Source organism: Acipenser ruthenus, chromosome 20, assembly GCF_902713425.1.
Source record: "Acipenser ruthenus chromosome 20, fAciRut3.2 maternal haplotype, whole genome shotgun sequence".
In the NCBI taxonomy this organism is placed as follows: Eukaryota; Metazoa; Chordata; class Actinopteri; order Acipenseriformes; family Acipenseridae; genus Acipenser; species Acipenser ruthenus.
This window is the reverse complement of record NC_081208.1, coordinates 1,756,378-1,777,806: the sequence shown is the minus strand read 5'-3', so window position 1 is coordinate 1,777,806 and position 21,429 is coordinate 1,756,378. Positions and strand designations below refer to the sequence as shown.

The window sequence follows — 21,429 nt, the reverse complement described above, 5'->3', positions numbered from 1 at the left end:
CTTCACACTTTACCAATTGGAGGCTGGATTTTGAATTGAATCCGTTTTCCCATTACAAGGTGAGAGTGGCCGTGTCCTGAAGCTCTCAGCTGGTGTCCGATACACTGAACTCCCTCCCAGCTGCTCCTCCACCACCTTCCTAAAGCTGATTGAAGACATGGAAGAAAAACCTTTTCCAACTCCATTGTGAGTATCACAAAAACAAACGTGACCAGCGAGCTTTGAAACTTGTACTGCCGAATACCACAGTAAAAGCTAAGTGTTGTACAACATGCAGCCAAACGTTTTGCATCACCTCGAATTTTAGGATTAAGACATATCGGTAATTGAAAAAAAAAAAAAAAAAAACTACTGTAAAAACCTTTGTATATTTTCTATGTATTTTAGGGGTTCCTAAAAAGGGGGGAGCGACTTATACACCGGTGTGACCTATAGGCTTTTTCCTGAAATTGTTGTCTCAAAAAGCAGGGGGGTGACTTATACACCGGTGAGACTTATACACCGTTTTTTACGGTATATGAACACAATAATAGATTTTTTTTTTTTAATTTAACATCATGTAATCAAAGACACTAAACATTAAGTATATGGAAAAATACAAAGCGGTTTTTAATTCAATATGATAGCGTAACATTATTACATTATTTAGCAGGTTCCATTCGACTTTATGAAGCAAAATTCAGTCATTCTATTGGGTGATGCAAAACTTTTGGCCATTGCTGTAGGTACAGCACCTGCAAACATGACGATAAACTGTAACATTACTGTACCACATCCTTACAGGGATGCAGCAAGATCAGCATTTACTTCTCTATCCATCCATCCCATGGTGTTATTTGTCATAACAGAAAATTGCATCCTTTCATAATTTTCTTAATTCATCTGAAAGCATTCTATATTTGTTCTTGCTGTCTAAGCTTTTTTGTTTCGACAGTGTATTTATTTTATTTATCAAATGAGCATCTGAATCCATTTTTTTTTCTTCTAACATGAATGAGGGAGTAATTACACTGATGCTTCAGAAACAGCAGGGCTAAACTAACACTGAACGCTGTTAAACTGAGGACATTAGCTTTCACGAGCTTTTATTCAAAAGAAGCAATTGTTGATGGGTAGGAGGGGGCACTGAGACGGCTAGGAGCTTATCCGAATCACACACTGAAATGTCAGCTTTCCCTTTCCACATGCACAGCGGCTTTGAGTGTATTAGCTACCCTTTGATGGAGAAGATGCTTGAAAGAGACCACTCCAGAGGCTCAGCCCCCCTTGCGGTGACTAAATCTGGATTTGTGCTGACTGACTCCCCAATCCCTGAGGGTGAAGTGGAGTCTGGAAGTGGATCAGACACCATGGGCGGCAGGGGTGCGCCCCCCAGCAACCTGGATGGTGAGCGGAGATAATGAGTGCGGCTTTGCCACTGGTGCTTGGCTCTAGTGATCTGTGTGTGTGTGTGAGTGTTTTAAATCATTTTCACGTAAACCTCCAGACTGAAAACATTTACATTTAATTGGGGCACCTTAGTAGGTGACCTAGTTTTGGGAGAAGTTTAGCAGCCTTTTCACAGTGTCAGCAGTAAAGTAATTAGCGTTGTTGAGATGTCATGAAGGAGGGATGAGTTTCAAAAATGATTAGGATGTGGATTTATACGGCAATGTTTTATTTTTAGTTTTTTTATTATTATTTCTAAAAATTATATTTTCAGATATGTAAGTTGTACGTTCCAGTCCATATAGGAGGCTGTGTGGTCCAGTGGTTGAAGAAAAGGGCTTGTAACCAGGAGGTCCCCGGTTCAAATCCCACTTCAGCCACTGACTCATTGTGTGACCCTGAGCAAGTCACTTAACCTCCTTGTGCTCTGTCTTTCGGGTAAGACATAGTTGTAAGTGACTCTGCAGCTGATGCATAGTTCACACACCCTAGTCTCTGTAAGTCGCCTTGGATAAAGGCATCTGCTAAATAAACAAATAATGAAATAATCTCATCCTGTGTATAGGTGTCACCCTGGGCACGGAACGCATGGCACAATTTAAAAAAAATAACAAGCCTTTTATTTGTTTAATAGTAGTTCCTGTGTATCTGTTTTGTGATTTAGGATGACACCATTTACTGTAGCTTCACTTTGCAATACTATCCCTCAAACTGCGTGAGATGACATTGCATATACGATAAGAGGCACCCTACGCACGGTCAGTATAATAGTAATTAAAACATTCTCTTGCTGTTCAATCTCTCGTACTGCATCTTTGTAAATCAGTACTGTGTGTTCAATAAAACAAAGGTCAATGCCATGTGAAAATGAAGTGGGAGTAGATTGAATAACAGTGTTTGAATATGTTTTCCATGTAGTGAGTGCCAGTATTTCAGAAAATATTAAATGGTGTGATCTTAACTTCATATGCCATTTTATACCATTGGCTTGTATAGTTTTGCTAAAATGAAATCCCCAGCCTCTTTGGATTTATAGGCCCAAGCCCTGATCTGACAAGCTGAAGTCAGGTTTACTTGGCAGGGGAACTGTGTGTACTAGCAACTCCTCTTACCATGTTTAATTTGATACCACAGGTTATTCGCAGGGGTTTTGTATGATATCAGCACTTAGGTTATTAAGAACTCTGAACGCTGAGGTAATATGTCATCTGGTAGATTCTTTTGCCTGTGCTTTTCCGAGATTGTGGAGACACATTCCAGGTCCACTCTGCGGGAGGGGGTTCTTAATGAGAAAATCAAGTTTCATAAAAGACGAATGCAATAATAAGTTTAACATATTAGACCATCGTGGAATATCAGTTTGCTTTGAGAGTGTTTCACAGTGGTGGTTTGGGGGGGGGGTTTAGTAAAAAAGAAGACTCCCCCAGAGAAGAAAACCAAGTTTACAAAAGTTTGTTTTATTTTATTATTCTTGCCCGAAGCCATTTGTAACCCACCAGAATCCAAGAGGCAATTCATAAATCATGAAAGGGTTTGATTAAAAGACGTTGTCGGCAGAGAGAGCCTGTGAATGAATAATATATATCTATTGATGATCCATCTTATCAGAGGTATCGGAGGCGCTTGGAGAAGGTAGAAGAAGAAGCAGAGGAAAGAGGTCTGGAAGAAGAGCCGAGGGTATAGGACTTCTCTGCTTGAGACTGACTGGGCTTCCCTTGCTGATTCCTGCAGCACAGATACGCAGCATTCATTTTACAGTGCTTGTTATTTGCTTAAAGGAACACTGGAGACGTTTTAAGTTTTCAAGAGCGATGCAAGAAAGTTAAATTGGTGTAGCAGTTTTGTCTGCTGTAGTTTTCACTGCAGCGGAAATCTGAGGTTTGGTGGAATTCAAAGAAACATCAATTTCTATTTGCCTATAGCGGAACCAATAGGAACTTTATCAACCTTTTCCAAGAGCAAAAAGGTTAATCTGTTTAAACATGTTATGATTAAGAATTCCTGCCATAATTTAAATTGTACAAAGCCCTTATTTTCTATTCTATTATTATTGAATAAACTTAACAAAAACTCAAAGCAAACCCAGAAACTATTAGCTATGCTGATACATGTACAGTAAGTGGAGTATACTGTATAAATACACTATAGATAGACATAGATGTAGACGGAACATGCATACTGTGTACTGTACTTGTATATAGATATTGAGCCACACGAGCAGACAGATGGATCTAATAGCAATCAATGCCATCAATCTCATCTAAATACCAATTACCTGCTGTCAGATTAAACTCACATTATCCCTAAGTTTCCCGACGAAGCTAGCCTGCAGTGCCTGGCCTTGTCAGTAGCTGTTATCATATTTGAAACGATTACCTCAACAGGAAGCAGCCTGATAAATATTTCATATTGGGCTCCATTAAAGAAGCAATAAGCACTTCACCAAGAAAGATGAAAGCAGCAGTATTGCTGTTGTCTGCCAAGCTAACGATCCTATACTTTGGGGAGATCCATCGCATTCTCTAAAGGCATAATCGCACCTCAGGAAAAAAAATAAATAAATACCACACTAAAACTTTCTTTACGTTAATAATATTTAATATTTATGCTATTCTACCAAAGCAAACGTACTGTAACAGGCAGAGGCTCTGCAATATCTAGCTACCTCTTAGTCCCCAAGTGAATTTCTTAACCACTGGCAGTACTGAAACCATCCATCATGGAAGAATTGTGTGTGAATGGTTTGAGAAGACACCATCTTCCATGGTCACCACAATCCCATGATCTCAATCTAATTGAGCATGCTTGGGATGAACGACTCCTTCGTCATCACGAATCCTCTACCTTCCTCTCTGCACCGATTGCGTGGAATATTAATAATTAAATGGATTAACATTCCTCAAGACACTTTACAGAGCTTATGCCACATTGCGTCCGGGCTGTGATCAGGGCTAACGGTGGCCCAACCCGATATTGAACACATGTCCTAAATAAGTAACCAGTCAGTGCCTGATCACAAGGCTTTTCAAGTGTTTTCATGTCATACTACTAATGCTTTACCATTCACTGGCCCTATGCATCCACACCCCAGTGCACTGCAGTAAATGTTTTTGCAAATCCTTATTCTCCACTAACTGCTATGGCACAGCTCCTGAGTTCGGTTAAGGGCTTCAGTTGTTGCTAGTTGTAAAGCGTGTGTTTTTGTGATATGGACCACTGTAATTATTGTTACTGCTTTTCGATTTCGGCAATATTTCTAGAAACATGATATACTTTCTTATTACAGTACAGTTTATCCATTCATCATCATTATTTATTTATTAGAAACATTTTCAAGATAAAACTTCTGGTGTACAGGCACAGTAGTTTAAGTTGTGTTTGTACATTTCTTTTTCATTTATATATATATAAATATTACTCACCTTACTGCATTTCAAATGATCAGTTTCCTTTACTCATAAACTCATGTTTTTCATTGCCGTTTAAATAATAATAATAATAATAATAATAATAATAATAATAATAATAATAATAATAATAATTTTATATGTTCTTTTATTAATAACTTGAAATGGCCTAAATAAAAAAAAAACATTCACTGAGTAACGGTTATATCCTCCATAATTGTAAATAATAGTGGTTTAAAATAAATGTGGTTATTGAAAAAAACAAAGCTAGAATGTTAACAAGTCTGCAGTCGGTAGCTATCCACTTTGCAACAGCACTGGTTATAGTATCGTACTTAGCTTGATTCGTGGGTTTGCAGCGATCCTTAATTTCTGAAAGAGTACTCTATCGAAACTGACGGGTTTGATTTGTTGTTGTATTGTTGTTGTCTATAGCGGAAGAACTACTAGAAAGTGTATTTTGAGACGTGAAAACATGTTAGCATGCAGGCGGTACAGCAGACTAGATGCACTTCTGTGATACTGGAACTCACTTTGACAGTAGATACCAGTAACCCTCTTTCTATCCCTCTTTGAACCGTCAGAAAGTTGTTTTTTTTTTAAATAAACTTCCCATTCACAAGTCCTTTTGTTAAAAAGTGCCTAAAAACCACGAATTGCGGGTGTTGTCGAGTGATTTAAAACGAGACATGTTGTGTTTGAAAATGGTGTCGGGGTGCACAGGAGTCAAATATGGGTCAAAGGTCAAGTATAATATTCTAGACGAATATGCCATTTTGACGTCACTACTGTGGCATTATGCCATTTTTTTCGAGGTGCAAATATAGCCTTCATCCATATATTATATATTATATATATATAGTATAAATTCCAGATTACCTGGAAATATGACTTGGCAGTCTTTGGGCATTTGCCGGCAAATGTAAATTATTGTATCTTTTCCCGTCAAAGGTTAATTGATGTCAAAAATGTAGACTGTTCTACCAACTAGACACCCCCTGCCTTGTACTTCTAGCAATGATTCAATAATTATCCATGAACGAGCAGCATTGGTCAACCATTTAGAAATAACTTCTATGGTTCCTTTATTTATTGATTTCTGGGAGAATCACTTAGGTCGATCAATAACATTTACTTAAAGTTCCTAGTAATAGTAAAGAGAATTTAAGAGGCTAAGCTACACTGTCCGTTTCACCCCTCTATAAAAACATTGACCTTGGCTAGAAAAATCGTGAAATTGTTTTTTTTTTTTGTTTGTTTGTTTTTTAAATATATATACATACATAGGTTTCAGCAGCATAATCTAAAAACACATGATTAAAAAAAGCTAGCAAATCGATTTCTCTGCAATTATATGCTTTTAAATATGTTTTTAATTCCAGAACTGGAATTGAGGTAATAGGTCGGAAGTGTCTAATACTCAAACAAACCACAAACAAGATGGGGGGGGCACCGCAGTATGAGTTTCTGAGCTAATAAGAATTATTATCCTTTTTATCTGACTGATTACTGTTATCCCATACAGCTGTTTTTCAGGAACCTTACCCCTTAAAATGGACTGGCATTCCCAGCTGGGTTTAAAATCTGCTGATCTTATATCCTGAAATTACCAGGGATATACCAAGAAGGAATTTTGCATTGACCCCTTCATCTTCTTTGCCAACTAGCCACAAGCTGTGGGGCATCTTCTTGTATTCCGATAAGGTGACATGTCTAGACATGTAGTAGCCACTTATGTTCTTACGCTTTAGCTGTATCTAATATGATTTCTTATTTAGCTTAATGGCTCATGTGACAGCAGCCTCCAGCCACCTCATATCCTTGTAACAAATTGCCAGTGGCTAAAAGGTTAAATCTAAACCGGTGCTGCCTTTGATCTGCAGACATTTCAATGGCACATCTTATGAGTCAGTCTGCTGACTTTGTACCTATCTCAGAGCAGCAAAAGAGCATCTAAACTCAGTAACAGGGAAGGAACAAGATTAAAGAGAGGTGTTAGCAGTTTGATCCATTCAGACATTTAAGAAAGGAAATACTATATAGACCTTTATTTATTTTTAACACCTTTTTATTTTGTTTTGTTTATGTATTTATTTATTTATTTATTCAGAATACCTGTTTTCCAATCATTTAAAAAATAAAAAATAAATAAATCATCCCACATATTTTCCATTCATATTTTATGCTGGTTTTCTTTGATCTAATCTTCAGTAAGTTTCCCATCTCTTGGCTCTCATCCAATGAGAGTCACAGTGCAGTGAAGCCAGCATCACCTAAATCAAATGGTGTACTACAGAAGAAATAAACTAACACAACATGTACAGTAGGTAACTAGGATGGAGTAAACTGCACCACTGTTTTTCTTTTCACTAAATAAGGAAATTGTAGCCTTTGTGAAGCAGGGAGCTTTATTTTTTTATGTCGATCATGTGCTACCCTTGAACAGCATGAAGAAGCTGAGCTGCATGTGAAGCAGTAGCCCACTGAGCACAAAACCTGTTCCAAACCCCCAAGTTCCACCTAGGCGCATCCAAAACCAGTCAAGTATATTGTAAGCTATTGTGTTATAGATGAATATGGGGTTCCTATATTTCTCTTCGGTACAGCTTTATTAAAAACATACATAACCATTATGCATGCACCTGCTCCTGCGGGTATAGCGCACACAGGCATTCAGGCTTCGTGAAAGCACTGGAATTTATTTGATTAAATTGGCTCGGATTAAAATTGCAAAAATACATAAAACAGCATCTGTCAATCCTCTGCAGAATTTAAAATTAAGTATTGAAAAAATACGTATTGATAAAAAATAAAACTAGCTTTTTACTCGGTATCTCTATTTGATATCTAATGATATTACAAAATATTAAGGGAAAAAATTAAGATCTTGTTTCTTAATCTTGTTTGGGAGCCATCAAGACCCTTATACATGTTAATATGATAATCTTGTGTGGCTCCCATGTAAACTGAACGTTTTGTTTATTTAATTGTAAAGTTAAAAGGTTATTGATTATTTCTTGCTCTGCAATATTATTTATGGAGGTCAGGACTTGGAAGGATGCTTTGTGATTGTTTTAACAGACCTGTATCTTGGATCTTGGACAACCTAGTGTTAACGTGGGTAACTTAGGTCCAGTTGAGGTCTATGAAACTTGATTCAGGTATAATGTCAGATAATCTGCAGTACCTGTAACCTGCCAAATTAGGCAATGAAATAAAAAAATTAAAAAAAGAATAAAATACATTTTACCGGTAAAAAGTCATAATAGTAGTACAGTATTTCCTGTCAGATTTCGAAATGTTGCATTTTTTCAATTTTTTTCAGTTTTTCATTAAATATGGAAAACTACAAAGCAGTATGCAATTCAATATGTTAACGTAACATTATTCAGCAGGCTTCATTCGACTTTGTGAAGCAAATGTGTCAATTCTTTAGGGTGATGCAAAACCTTTATATATAACATGCATAAATATGTATTTTAAAAAAGAAAAACAAACTGGCTTTGTATGAGTACGTTTCAAATATATTCATATTGAAATCACCACGATGGATACTGTTCAGGTGTTCAGTTTCACTTGGTGTGCTGAGCTAACCTGAAACCTAAGCAGTGCACAACAGGTGGCCTTGATCCTAAAGCATTAGGCAAAAGGTTCTTAGGTATTCCAACACTAGATGTGTATTCCAATCACATTTCTGTAGCATTCAGAAGTAATCCTTATAATACTGTCTGACACTGTTTCTTCCTTGCTTTTCATTTTAACAGGCAAAACAGAATCAACACGTCAGATTGAAGAATATGTAACCTCAAACAATATTGAGACAATTACTGGTAAATCTGTATTTATTTAAATCAGATCAGATTTCAACACATAAATATTGGCTCTTCAAATACCACTGTTCTATTTCTAGTGCACAAATGATGTATTTAACTCCCAGTTTGGAGCCATGTATATAGAACTATATACAGTGGAATTGGCTGCATTTTGGGCTGCATGAATCCCTGTATTAGATGTTTAACATCCAGTCCGTTGCTAATTTGCAAGCTCGTTTAAATTGAATCCTGAACAAGAGTGCACATTAACCTCAGAGCTCGTTATTTAGGTGTTCCCCCCCTGCTCTGCTGGGTCATTGTTCAGCTTTGGAAGGGCTTTTCGATGATAATGTGCACTGAAGCAGCATCAATTATTACTTGTACAGCCTGGAAGATGTGACTGGTCATTTATTTTCCTAAGCAGGTCCATCAGACGCACAGCATTAGGCTTTCTGCTGTGCTATAGTTGAAATATAGCATAGGAGATCTTTCTTTTATGTACTTCTTAATGGAGTAGCTCAGAAAAAAAAGTGGGAGGTACGAGAGCCCAGGATTGCGATGCCTGCTGGGAAACATCCAAAGGCCGTAACCTTCTGTAAATCTCCTGACACCTCAAATGAATGTCAGACACACTTAGACACGTCTGTTTTCCATGAGGTTACATTAAAAATTGAAACATGCCTAAAAATAGATGACCAGCACCAAACTAGATGTTTATGGAGTGGATCTTGAATGTATGGAAAATAAATATATATATATATGGTGTCAACTTACTTTACAGCTCAATAAATATAATAGAAAATGTAAAACAAAACATAGTAACCTCAGTGTATTTAGGTTTACGCTGAATACAAATAATAATGTTCAGCCAGTGTAGTTTTTAAAAAAGGTATCTCTTTTAGTATCAGAGTAGTAATGCATTAGGTTAAATCGTTTTTGTCTTTTATCAATAATCCTATTGAGAACTAATCAAAAATATTTAACAAATGTGACTAGTAGCATTTATGTACAGCTAAATGCATTGATAAAATATTGTAATTGTACGTTATAACGTTTATTAGGAGGTTGAAAACAAGGTGTCAGATCTGGCTTGTTGTAAGGGAAATGAACTTAATGTGTGTGTGTGTGTGTGTGTGTGTTTGTGTCCTGCTGTCCTCATCCTATTAAGTTCAAAAGAGGCAGTCGCTCAAGGGGAAAAGTAGCTGGTGATAATCCATTGCTCTTCATGCTACACGAGTGGCTTGAGATCTGAAGGTCAGACTGATCATGCCAGATCACAAAGCAGCCTTGTTAATGTTGCTGCCCGGCTCATTGCTCTCCAGTTGGGTTAGGTGAGAAAATGTTCCTTTGGGCCTGCTCTTATACCCACAACAAGTACGGAGACTTCCTCAGAGGGCTTTTAATTAGTTTTCCTAACGGAGAATAGGGACATCTTTAATGACCCAGAGCACCCTTGTACGGTCAATTATGTTCACACCTAAACACTCACAGTCAGTATTCTTCAAAAATGAATGGTTTTATTATTTGCCCTTCTGGAGCACAGGAGGCAATAAGTGGCACTGAAAATACAGTTATAGAACATTTGAGTTCACAACAGCCACATAGTGCAACATCATAATAAAGTGTAATAAAACAAACTATATAAAGTACATACTTTTAGGACGAAATCGATTGGTTTGAAATTAGTGTAGTAAATTGAATGAAGTTATTTTCAATATGCTTCTATTTTAGCCAGTGGTGTAGTCCTGAATCTGAAGGTACTGAAACGCCACTAAAATATAGACTTTCTAAAACAAGAATTATTATACAAATTCACATTTTATTTGTAAACTGAACTTCTAGAAACACATCTAATAGGTAATGCATTTATCTCATTTCTGCAGTGTCTTTCTCCATGCTGCCTGAGTGCTTCACTTTATTTGCGTGTCTGTGTGTCAGTCAGTGGCTTCGTTTGTGTTTGAGTCCACAATCATAGCTGATGCACTGTTGCAGTCATCTTCGTCAGCATTATTAGCTGCTCATAATAGAAGTTCCTCATGCTCTTTTCATTGCATCAAGAGGACTCATGCTGTTATTGCCTACCAAAGTCAAATAAATATGAATTTACTTTCCTGGTCACCTTGTTTACCCAGTGTAACCTGTTATCAGTTCCACATTACTGCAACGCGTTCAGCTTCAGTCGTCAGGTATTTGCTGGTGTACTGCACCGATTCTCTTAATATTTATATCATTTAAATTTTTCTTTCAATGATCCACCAACTTGGCAACTAAAGGAAAGAAATCTTCTGCAAAGCCACATTTCCATTTGAATGCTGATTTCAGTGCCCAGCTGTGCACTTTAGCATCTGTGTAATCACACACTTCTCTGTCAATCAGCCTTGTGCTTATGTATTGAAACATAAAAAAAAACGTGCTTCCGAGAATCATCCCACTAAGAAATCAAGTGTCAAAATCGAGCGCTGTTGACAAGAGCCGTATGATTGAGGATTCATCTTTTTTTCTTTTATGGAAAGATAAAGCAGAAATCAGTCTAGTTCAAAGTTTGAGGCAAATGAAAAATAAAACTTTTAGACTGACGGATCCAGACTAGATTATAGCTTTCAGAGAATCACTAAAGGTTTTGTTAGACTATTCCCATCCAGGTTTCACAATACACTCACTAAAATCCCATTATAATCCAAAATAAACAATAACACCTTTAAGGGCAGGTCATTTTTTCCCCCTATATTCTTCAGCATAATTGAAATATTTAACGCAATGGTCAATATGATGTCTAAGTCCCAGTACCCACAGAGATATGTGTATCAGTCAGTGTGTATGAAACAGACGTATAAAACAATCTCTGTGATTTGCCACCGTGTGGCTTTAAAACGCAAAAATGTACTGTTTCAACATCCAGTTTGAAAATAAATCTGGCTGGAAATATGAAGAAAATCCAATTGCATCTAAAACATCTGAGGGATGTGGCCTTGAGTTTACACCCAGATTGTGTAAATCAAGGTCATTTTGATATGAAGGAATGCACCACTCAGTTCTCAGTCTGGTCACCAGAGGTGAACCATATATCAGGGTCTAATGATCTCAACAGTGGTAGTCTTAATACTGCCACCCTGAAACATATTGCATTGCATTTTTATTGTCTTTAGTGATGGTCAATCATTCCTTGGGGCAAAACCCCAGCAACATGTGCAAGTACTGGATTGGTCTGATTAAAGGCATGGCTAACTTGACTGTCCTCAAAATAGGACACAGCCGTTTGTAGCCAAAACTAAGGATTTTTTTTTTTCTATGGAGAAATATTGATTTAGAATGCATTGAAATTACCTAAATAAAGCTTGTGTTCTGATTCTTTCAAAGAAACATTTTATTTGGTACTCAGTGGTTTAACATGGTTTAACTAGATTTTGCTGGAATATATCTTTCAACTTCAATTTACAGGATTTTGGTACTTAGGACAGCAAACTAAATTGTGTGTTTCTGCTGAACTTTACAAGAGTATTGGTTTCATGTCCATGTTGGAAAAATCTCAATCCCTTTAAATAATCTTTGATTTATAATATCATTTTTACTTTGTGCACAGCGCCACCTGGTGTAACTGTGGTAGATCATCACTCTTTAAAGGGTAGTATCAGTTAGTGTCATTCTTATTAGTTACATTACAGAAAGTAGTTCTTCTGATTGAAATTCAGACCCGGTAGTCCAGTTGTTTTAATAAATGACGTGTGAGAACAAGCTGTACTAGAATATTCTTAAAGTGTTGTTATTTTTTAATCCAAGTCTTATCACAACTGGTAAAACAAGTAGGCAGAGAAAAAAAAAAAAATCCTTGATCCAGTATTATAAAAGTCTAAATGTATTATTATTATTCTTTTTTTTTTATATACATATAAATAATCAACGACGCACGCAGTGACATTCATGACTATTAAAGCGCATTAAGATTTGTATTGAATTTCTGTTTCTAAATTAAATCCATAATGCTTCTTGTCACATCAAAACACAAGCAGATTTCCTGGACTTTAATCCTAAAATGCACAAACATGTATTATTAAAAGCCCTCCCTCATCCCTCCCGTAATCCAAGATCGAATTTGCACCCCAAACTGAAAAACAGATTTCCTCTCCTACATGTATACACAGGGCTGCAAGTTTAGGGACTTTATATTTAAGATTACTACGATTACATAGATACAAATAATAGGGCCCTAGTAACAGACAGAACAGTCTTGCGACGGTAAAGCTTGCAGCTTATCTCAGGTAGGCATTTATAATCTTTAAATTCACATTTTCACGTTTTTACTTCTGTTTTTGAAGACGTATTCTATCCTAAAGCCCTGAAATGCGTAACTTTGTTATTATTATTTTTAAATACAGTCCCTCCGCTACGAGTTCCTAACCCCATGTCAAACGCCACGTTGGGATTAGCTGCAGGTTAGCGAGGTGTGTACCGTCGAATGCTCAGAGAGTGTGTGAGGTATAACCACTGTCAGGAGCTGCTTCCTTTCCTTTCTTACTCCAGCAGATTCAGGTGTTTTCTTGTGTTTGACTTGGTACAGTACTGGCGTGTTTCTTTTGCGTTTGTTTAGTTATGTTTTTGGTCTGTTCTTTCAGTTTGGTACAGCTGTGTTTTCTTAACGATGTAGATGTGATTGGGGTGACAGCTCAAAAGAAAAGGTAAATAACAACCGGCTAATTCCTCCCCTGGAAACTGACCAATTATCAACAATGAGGACTGTCAAATGCAGGATTAAGCTTCTCAAGTTGAAAAAACAAGTAATACATGCTACAGATCTTTGAGGTATTAATTGCAACAGTACCTAGAGAAAAAGAATACATAGCTGAAACAAAAGAGTTATACGTAAAGTCATGCACAAACACGTCTAAACTTGAAAGACAATTATACTGTAGTTGTTACTGGCTTGTCAGTATAGCTGCCTGGAAGAAGAAACATGGAGAATTCTTAAATTCCCCAAATTCTCATTATTCAGTCTCTTTAGTACAGAAGCGTCCTAGTGCCAATTTAAAAAAAAAAAAAAAGATCTATGCAAGAATGTCCCCAAATTTTTATAAATTATATTCCGAAGGTCTTAAAATAAAAGGTCTTAAAAATACAAATTGAAGAGGCATGTTTTCTAAAAAAGTAACTTGAAAAAAATAATTCTTTAACATAATGCATATTTGATATTTAGCCTGGCTGTTGTCTTGTTTTTTTTGTTGTTTTTTTTTTCTTTGTCAGCGACAGTAGGGTGTTTGGATCAAGCACTTGTTTACTCAGGCCTAAAGACTGATAATTGCTGGTATTCAGCAGGCAAGCTTAGGCATATATATACATCTCAAACCTTCAGCACTAATTGGATTTATCAATGGTAGAGAATTAAAAAAAAGGAGAGAGAGCGAGAGAGAACCTCAACTTACCTCTTTTTATTACGAAGGGCGAAATTAAAAACCAGAAGGGGACATTTAATATTAAAATTAATGGGGCGTGTTTTTTGCCGGTGGTGTTGGCAATTTGCTGCGTCCCCTTTTTTTTATGTACTCTCAAGCCTGTATTCCATGAAACATTGTGGAGACTCTGCATCTATTTTAATAGTAATGTGATTTAATACCAGTATGTCCTTGTGGCAAATGAGGCAGGAAGTGCAAAGGCAGTTCAAGATCTCCTGACTATGTGGGATTTATCTCTACTTTTAGCCACTTGGTTTACGGGACAAGCAGTACAGCAGGCAAACTCTTAGGCTTTTCTTATAATGGATCCATACAATATATCAGGCTGCTACTATTAACCCTTTTGGCTATGCCATAAAAAAAAAAAAAAAAAACATCCTCTGTTCAGCTGTGGTCCTGGACTCAGTTGCACCAGATCACCCTTAGCTTAGCTGTGGCGCAAGTTACACATTACCATAGAAGAGACTTTATATTTGACCTTTTTTTTAGATTGTGCAACCCAGTGCTGATACCCAACTCAGAGATGTTATGTTTTCCAAGGAAATGCACTATTAAGAAACATTTCACCCTGTAACACCCATGCAGCACACAAAGCTACAGAATGCAAGAAGATTGACCTGGACCTTAATCCAAAAAAATGGATTGGGTTACCAGAGGCTGTGCAATATAGTGCTGACCACCACAGAGCAGCTTAAGCATAAACTGATAAAAGCATGGTCCAATAAAAAGGTACAGTCTGGTGTGGGCTTTAAGAACATTACCAATGAGAGGTAGCCAGTTGCCAAATCAATGCTTATCCGGTTCCTAGTAGCTGAATCACCTTTGTAGGGTCTTGAAGGATGCCAATGATTCAGCATCAATAACATGGATAGGTAACCTACTTCATACACTTACCACTCTATGTAAAGAAGTGTCTCCTACCTTCTGTCCTAAGTCTTCTTTTAATTTCCACCTGTGTCCTCTTGGTTTCTGTCCTGCACTTAAGATATTGGTTAGGAAATTCAACGGTCTACCACAGTGGGATCCCTACCTGTAACTCAATCCAGAGCCGGGGAAATGATGGGATAGCGGGCTTATGGGATTTCCGAGCCACTAACTCCTACAGTCCTGTGAAAGCTAAGGCTCTGTTATCTCCTGATCGGTGTATTAACCTTTCACATAAATAGCAATATTGATACAGCAGAGCTCAGCGGCAGTAGCCATCCATTGTTCAACCTTTAGTTTCCAATTACCTTCATTCATTCTTCAACCTGGATCAAATGACGGCAAACCACCTGAGTACATATTTCAGAGAGCTTTAGAAGGGTACAGACAGGGGGCTGCATGCAGTTAAAAAATAAAACGTTGTTCTTACTTTGTGAGTCATTTTGGTCTTTCATCTTTGAGCCCTGCCTTCTCTTTAGGATGCAGCATGGAGAAGATGAAAAGTTACCTTGATAGGAATTGATGTCCGCAAAAACATTTAAGATGGTTAAATTGGGCTTGTGTGGACGTTGATCCGATATCGATTTCAAGCTTCACGAACAAGCTCAGGAGCACATTTTAAAAAGAAGAAACAAAAGTGAGAGAAAAAAAAAACCCTAAATTGAACTTCCACACATAGCGCCTGCCCCTCTCCTGCAGAGTTTAATGAACTCCACAGAGAGACACTGCCTCCCATTACCTCTTAATTTAGCCAAGCAGCATGTGCTTAGTGCCTGTGCTCTGGAGCTGCCAAAGAGCTGCCAAGGGTCCTGCTGCAGAGAGAGGACAGGGTGAGTTTATATAAGGCATTTAACAGGAGAGATGCAGCATCTCTTTTCCAGGCAAAACCTGGCTTAGCAAAATGTTAGAGTTGGGTTGTACTGATTTGCTGTGACAGATTTTTTTACTGCCAGAATTAAATCAACGTTTAAATTCTTCATACATATTTTGTTTTACCCTATGTTTTTAGAAACCTGGTGCTTTTTACAAACCCAGTACCCGGTGCGTAGGTTAAACATTAGTGAATTTAATAAACCAAGGGTTTAAGGACCCCTTGCTCCTGGATCCATAGATTGCAGCACTGTATGAATTATACTTGGTCATACATAGATATTGAATCATTGTGTCCTTGGTTTACATGGCAACTCAATCTGGTGTTGTCAGATCACTTGATAACAGCAGGAAGCTCGAGGCTGCAAGGTCTGGATGACCAGGACTGCTCAGGACAATTACCTCTACAATGTCAAATGCAGAAATCCAGTGGTGGATTACATTTTGAACATCCAGCTTGTAAAATGACCTGCTTTCAGCTTTTAATGAGGTTTGTTATCTGCTTGGGTCGCTGGAGAAGTGCCATGTGCTTTATCTGCTTCAGATAAGTAGAATGCCAGACTGGATTTGGTCCAGAGCAGCGGTTTTCAAACATTTTTACCTGAGGCCCACCTGTTCAGCTCATTGGGCATTGTGGCCCACTATTAGCATTTCCTAAGAAACCTGTAACATTGTAAATAAATGTATTGTTGCTTTTGGTTATTTTATATTCATACAAAATACAGTGTCATTGCTCCTGCGACCCAGAGTTTGGGAAACCCTGATCTAGAGCAACACGCCTGATCCTAATGGAAAAAACAAACTACAGCCAACAGAGCCCTCTGTTTTCTCATTAAGAAACAGTCCTTCTCATTACAGTGTACAGTAGCGTTGCCAGCAGATGGTCTTATAAACAAGGTTAGTAGATCTCTGCAGAACATGACTGCAGATTTGTTCAATAAGGATTTGTTGTGCAAATTACTAATAAAAAAAACAAAAAAAACATTGTTTATGTCATGAGCACAAATTCATCTTCCCTTCTTGACTGTGATTTTAAAGTCGGTGTAATTGAGTAACAGTTTGTTTTTAAGAGCTAACAAAGAGTCTGAACCAAAGCTTTTTCTTTCAGATGTGGAATATTTATATATATTCACAAATAAGTGCTATTCTGTACTATTGATTTATAGAAGGGGGGTGATGATTGATAATGATCCCCTTAACCTGTTTTAAAACAATCAACGTTTATATGCCTTGTGTTCTACAGGTTATTGCAATTTCCGTTTACCTTTTTCCAACCAATCTCGAAATTCTTTCTCCTCCACCCACCCCTCTCCTCTCTAATGTCAGACTGTAAACTCTTGGCTGTTGTCTTGTTCTCTAACATCTCAGTATAGTACGCTTAGCCAGAAACAGTAGCAATGTACAGTATTCTTGGTAACACTGTGTTTAATTAAAATACATACTTATTGGAACTGCTTACTGCAGATGGAACCATGACCATGTGTTAACAATTCACCAGAAAGTATATTAAGTCCCAGATCTAAAGCATGTTTCTCTGTATTAAATCCATAAAGATTACTCTGGGAAGGGTTAACGTATCCACTATGGCGAATATCTTTTAAAAAAGAAACATGTACTTATACCAGATGGGACCCATACACTGGCTCAAGTACCCTTTTTTATTTGTGTACAAGTTCATTCATAGTCCTTGGTTGACTGCTGTCCAAACCTTATTGGTTCATTAGTGTTTGACCGTGTGACAGCTACCGTGCTTAGCAGTGCGCGTTCATTCCTTTTGATTAACGTCACAGTTCTTTTCATTTATAGATTCTCATTTTGACTAATTGAGGTCAACTTCAGATGAAAAGAAAGAAAGCGTGGCATGTCTGCTCACCTTTAAAGCAGACAGCTCCCTGGCATTATTTTATATCTCCCGCAAGGCCAATAGAAACCAATCACCTCCATTTGATCACAATATGACTTCTTATGGATTAGTCCATAAACCGCCTATAACTGTTTATACCCCATTATTAGGCCTGCACATTTTATGATAATTGCTGATGTCTAACGTACCGGTGATGAGACACCTCCCCCACAAACACACTTTTTTTTCCAGCTTATTGCCTGCACCCTCTCTCCAGGTGATTAGTACTATAATTGAGTCAGTTGTAAAAATAAAAAAAAAAGATAATGAGGTGACATTTCTGTCGTGTGGGGAGGTCAGATCACCCTGTCTCTCTACGGCAGTTAAAGGGATTGTCACACCTGCTGCTTCGTCCCTGAGGCATTAGCCTAACCTTTATCCAGCAGGTCTTGTTATAATCGTACTAATTAAAATACACACAGGGGGAAGACAAAGGCGAAGCCTTTCACTTCGCCCTCCTTCTCCCACAACCTTTCCTTTTAACAATCTGCAGAAACCTTGCTTGAAATTTGCAGGAAAGAAAGATTGCATTTTGGCAGAGGATTCGCATCCAGATGTACAGGAAATTACAGACTAGCAAAGTCGAGAGAAACAGGCTCAGTGGATTATCTCTGCTGAACAGCAGTGGGTCTTTAAAGGGCTAGTAATGGCCAGTAATAGCAGTTCATGTCGGAAATCATACTGATTGCAGCTTTTGATGGCGCTTGGCAGTTAAACCCTTCTATTAAAAACAATAATAACATTGTTACAGATATTCCAAACAGGAATGCTTGTAACTTGTGTGTTTGTGTGTGTGTGTGTGTTAATTGCTGCTAATAGAGTATTTGCCCTGTGAGTAAGTAGACATGTCGTACCTGTCTTTCAGGTTTTACCGCTGCTAATCTTTAAAAGGGAGTTAAAGTACACGATGGTGTTCTTTTGAAACAAGGTAATGCATCGCCTCAACTCGGAACATGTGGGTTGCTTTTTTCCTGAATTGTTTGCTGGCAGATCTTCATTTTGTGTTGAGTGTTACCTGATGCTGTCACTTGTCACTAGACATAAATATAATTTGAATAGCTATGCTGTAATTAGTTATGGCATTGCACGCAAGCCCTGTTGTTTGTTTAGCTGCTAAGAAGCTTTGATGTTAAATTGGGAACGTTGCATTAGTTGGCATGTTGAAAATGGCATTCCAAGAAGGTACTGAAATGTGCATCATATGTGACAAGCACCATTGATTGACCAATCCAGTGTGCCAGAAAACACGTCTTCCTACATTAGCTTTGGAATGGTTTTGGAGATATTTGTATCTTTCAGTTGCTGTGTTAGCAATACTTCTGGGTGTTACTAATGACAATTTTGAATGGCTTTATCTTTGGGATCTTGGATGAGCATTAAGCCTAAAGTGAAGTAAGTCTATCGTGGAAATTGCACATCAAATTCAATGTCTTGGCTCAACACTGTTATATCATATTAAACAGCGGATGTCACAAAAAGCTTCTTAATAGGCGCTGCTTTTTGCATTCTCAGCTTGGGAGCCAACATTTTTAAGTGCGCACGTGTTTAATAGGAGTGCACATGTTTCAGTTTTGAGAAGCCACAATTATGTGCACACTGTCTTCCTGGAAAGCCGGACCAGCCCGGGGACTGAGCAGAATAAGAGTGCAAATCGCTTTATCTCAAGTGCTTGGGAAAACATGATCCGGGTTTAGTTGCATTAATAGTTGGTTCAGGATTCCCTTAGGGATGGTTGCAGTTGACCTTGGGAGAGAATCAATGCAGGAGAGTATAGAGAGAAACAATAGCAGTTAGAGAGTGTAGTTACTTTACCTAATCCCTGCACTTTAACTACATGGCAACTACATTATTAGTCAATGTGTTGTGTGTAGGGTGTTATTATAAGAGATCTTGTGTAGTTAGGGCAAACAGCTGTCCACTCAATAAGGTGTTTTTTTGTTTTTTTTTAATTATAATTTTAATACAGGAAACCTGCAGTTCTCAGGGTCAGAGGATGATTGGCAACCCCCTCCAGCCAATCAGAGAGTAGAAGCAGGCTGTGCTAAATTCCAAAATGTCATGCTTGCCCCTCCTCCCACAAACTACCGGGCTTTTCTGGTGATGGATGAACTGGAAAAGGTAAGTGTTTAAATGCAATTTTAATTATGCATTACTGTGCACTGCTGCTGGCAGAAGGGCAAAGTTTGTGAAGGTATTGTATTACGGTACTTGCATATTGTATTTTTGTGATTCATCCATCCTTATTTGTGGAATAACTACAGTAAGAACCCTCTATCCATCCTCACTCGTCTGTATATGAAGGTGAAAACCTTTGGATTCCATTGCCAATATACTCAAGCCATGCCATGCCATGCAATGCAATACTAAACAAGGCTGTTTATGGAAAAAGCCACACACACACACACACACACACAAAAAGCAATAAAACACTGGCTTTGATCTTCAGAAGTAATAGTTTTTCTATGCAGAAACACTCAGTTTTGTGGCATGAGAACCTTTTGCTTCGTGATGAAGACCGGGGATATTCTATGCAGTCCCGTGTTTAGATCAATTGAAGAGAATTTTCTCTCTTCTCTTTCAGCAAAAAGCAGCTAAGAAGCCAGCTGGCAGAGCTTCTTCAGAGAAACTGACATCATCCCTGGACAGAAGTGCTGACAGCAGGTAGGAGAGAAAATGGCACCTCCAAATGGAAACCATTGACATCTTAAGCCTCGAGACTGAATCATAATAATAATAACAATCTTGTAATCGTTGCATTTCTATAGCGTTTTTCAAGCGCTGAGGAATCTCAAAGCACTTCACTAATTCCATTCATTGACAGAACAAGTTACTAATTCCATTCATTGACAGAACAAGGTAGAGTGACCACAACTGGCAAACACTGTTGTGCTCTGCGGTTGCCCTACATGCAAACTTGAATTGCAGACGTTTTGTTTAGGTAGCGCCATGTGTGAACCAGTGTCCACAGACCCCTAGATCTCACCAAGAAAAAAAATACAGAAAATGTAAAAAAAAAAAAAAAGTTTTTTAAGAATTCAAAACAAGGCAGAAGGTTTGAATAAAAAGGATGATCTCAGATATTTTAATGTTTGAAAGTATTGCTTTTCTTAGTGCTAAATGAGCACATAAAAAAAGAAAACATAGTAAATAACCTTGTGAACGACACAGTAAAATACTGCTGCTGATAAAAAAAAAAGGGACCAAAAGTTTGGAAAGAATTGCAATCTAACAAATGAAACTAAACTGAAGGTATCTCATTGAATGTTAGTAATCCATGTCAGTAATCGTGATCTCATCCGTGTTGATTTGTACTGGGGACACACTTGATTCCTTTTCAATGTGCCTATACAAGCCAGGACAGTTTAAAGAATCAAACTGTGATCAATTAAATTAACTGCTTTCTACCTGCGTCTTTAGACTAATGCTCTTCCCTGTTTGTTTAAGAAGCGAAGTAGTTGTAATAGTTTTCTCAGTGCGTATATTATACTAACATGTATAGTGATCTGCACATGCATGCTATCAGTTGTATTTGAAGGCTTTTGTGAAGAGGTTATTATTTTGCTTCTTGCTTTTGAATAGCAGTTGTTGATTCATTACCTGTTCGATATTCGATTAGAAAATATGTTGCTCACTTCTCGTCT

The 21,429-nt window shown here is 37.7% G+C and overlaps 1 protein-coding gene across 1 annotated transcript in view; it reads left to right on the top strand.

Annotated features, from left to right (window-relative positions):
• The window catches only part of LOC117962368 (MORN repeat-containing protein 1-like), a 52,998-nt gene that overhangs the window by 11,955 nt on the left and 19,614 nt on the right, over positions 1-21,429 (top strand). The window contains exons 9-12 of the mRNA XM_058993067.1: positions 60-186; positions 1,193-1,386; positions 19,755-19,906; positions 20,370-20,449. Coding sequence (XP_058849050.1) covers positions 60-186; positions 1,193-1,386; positions 19,755-19,906; positions 20,370-20,449 — 553 coding nt within the window. The remainder of the gene's footprint in view (positions 1-59; positions 187-1,192; positions 1,387-19,754; positions 19,907-20,369; positions 20,450-21,429) is intronic.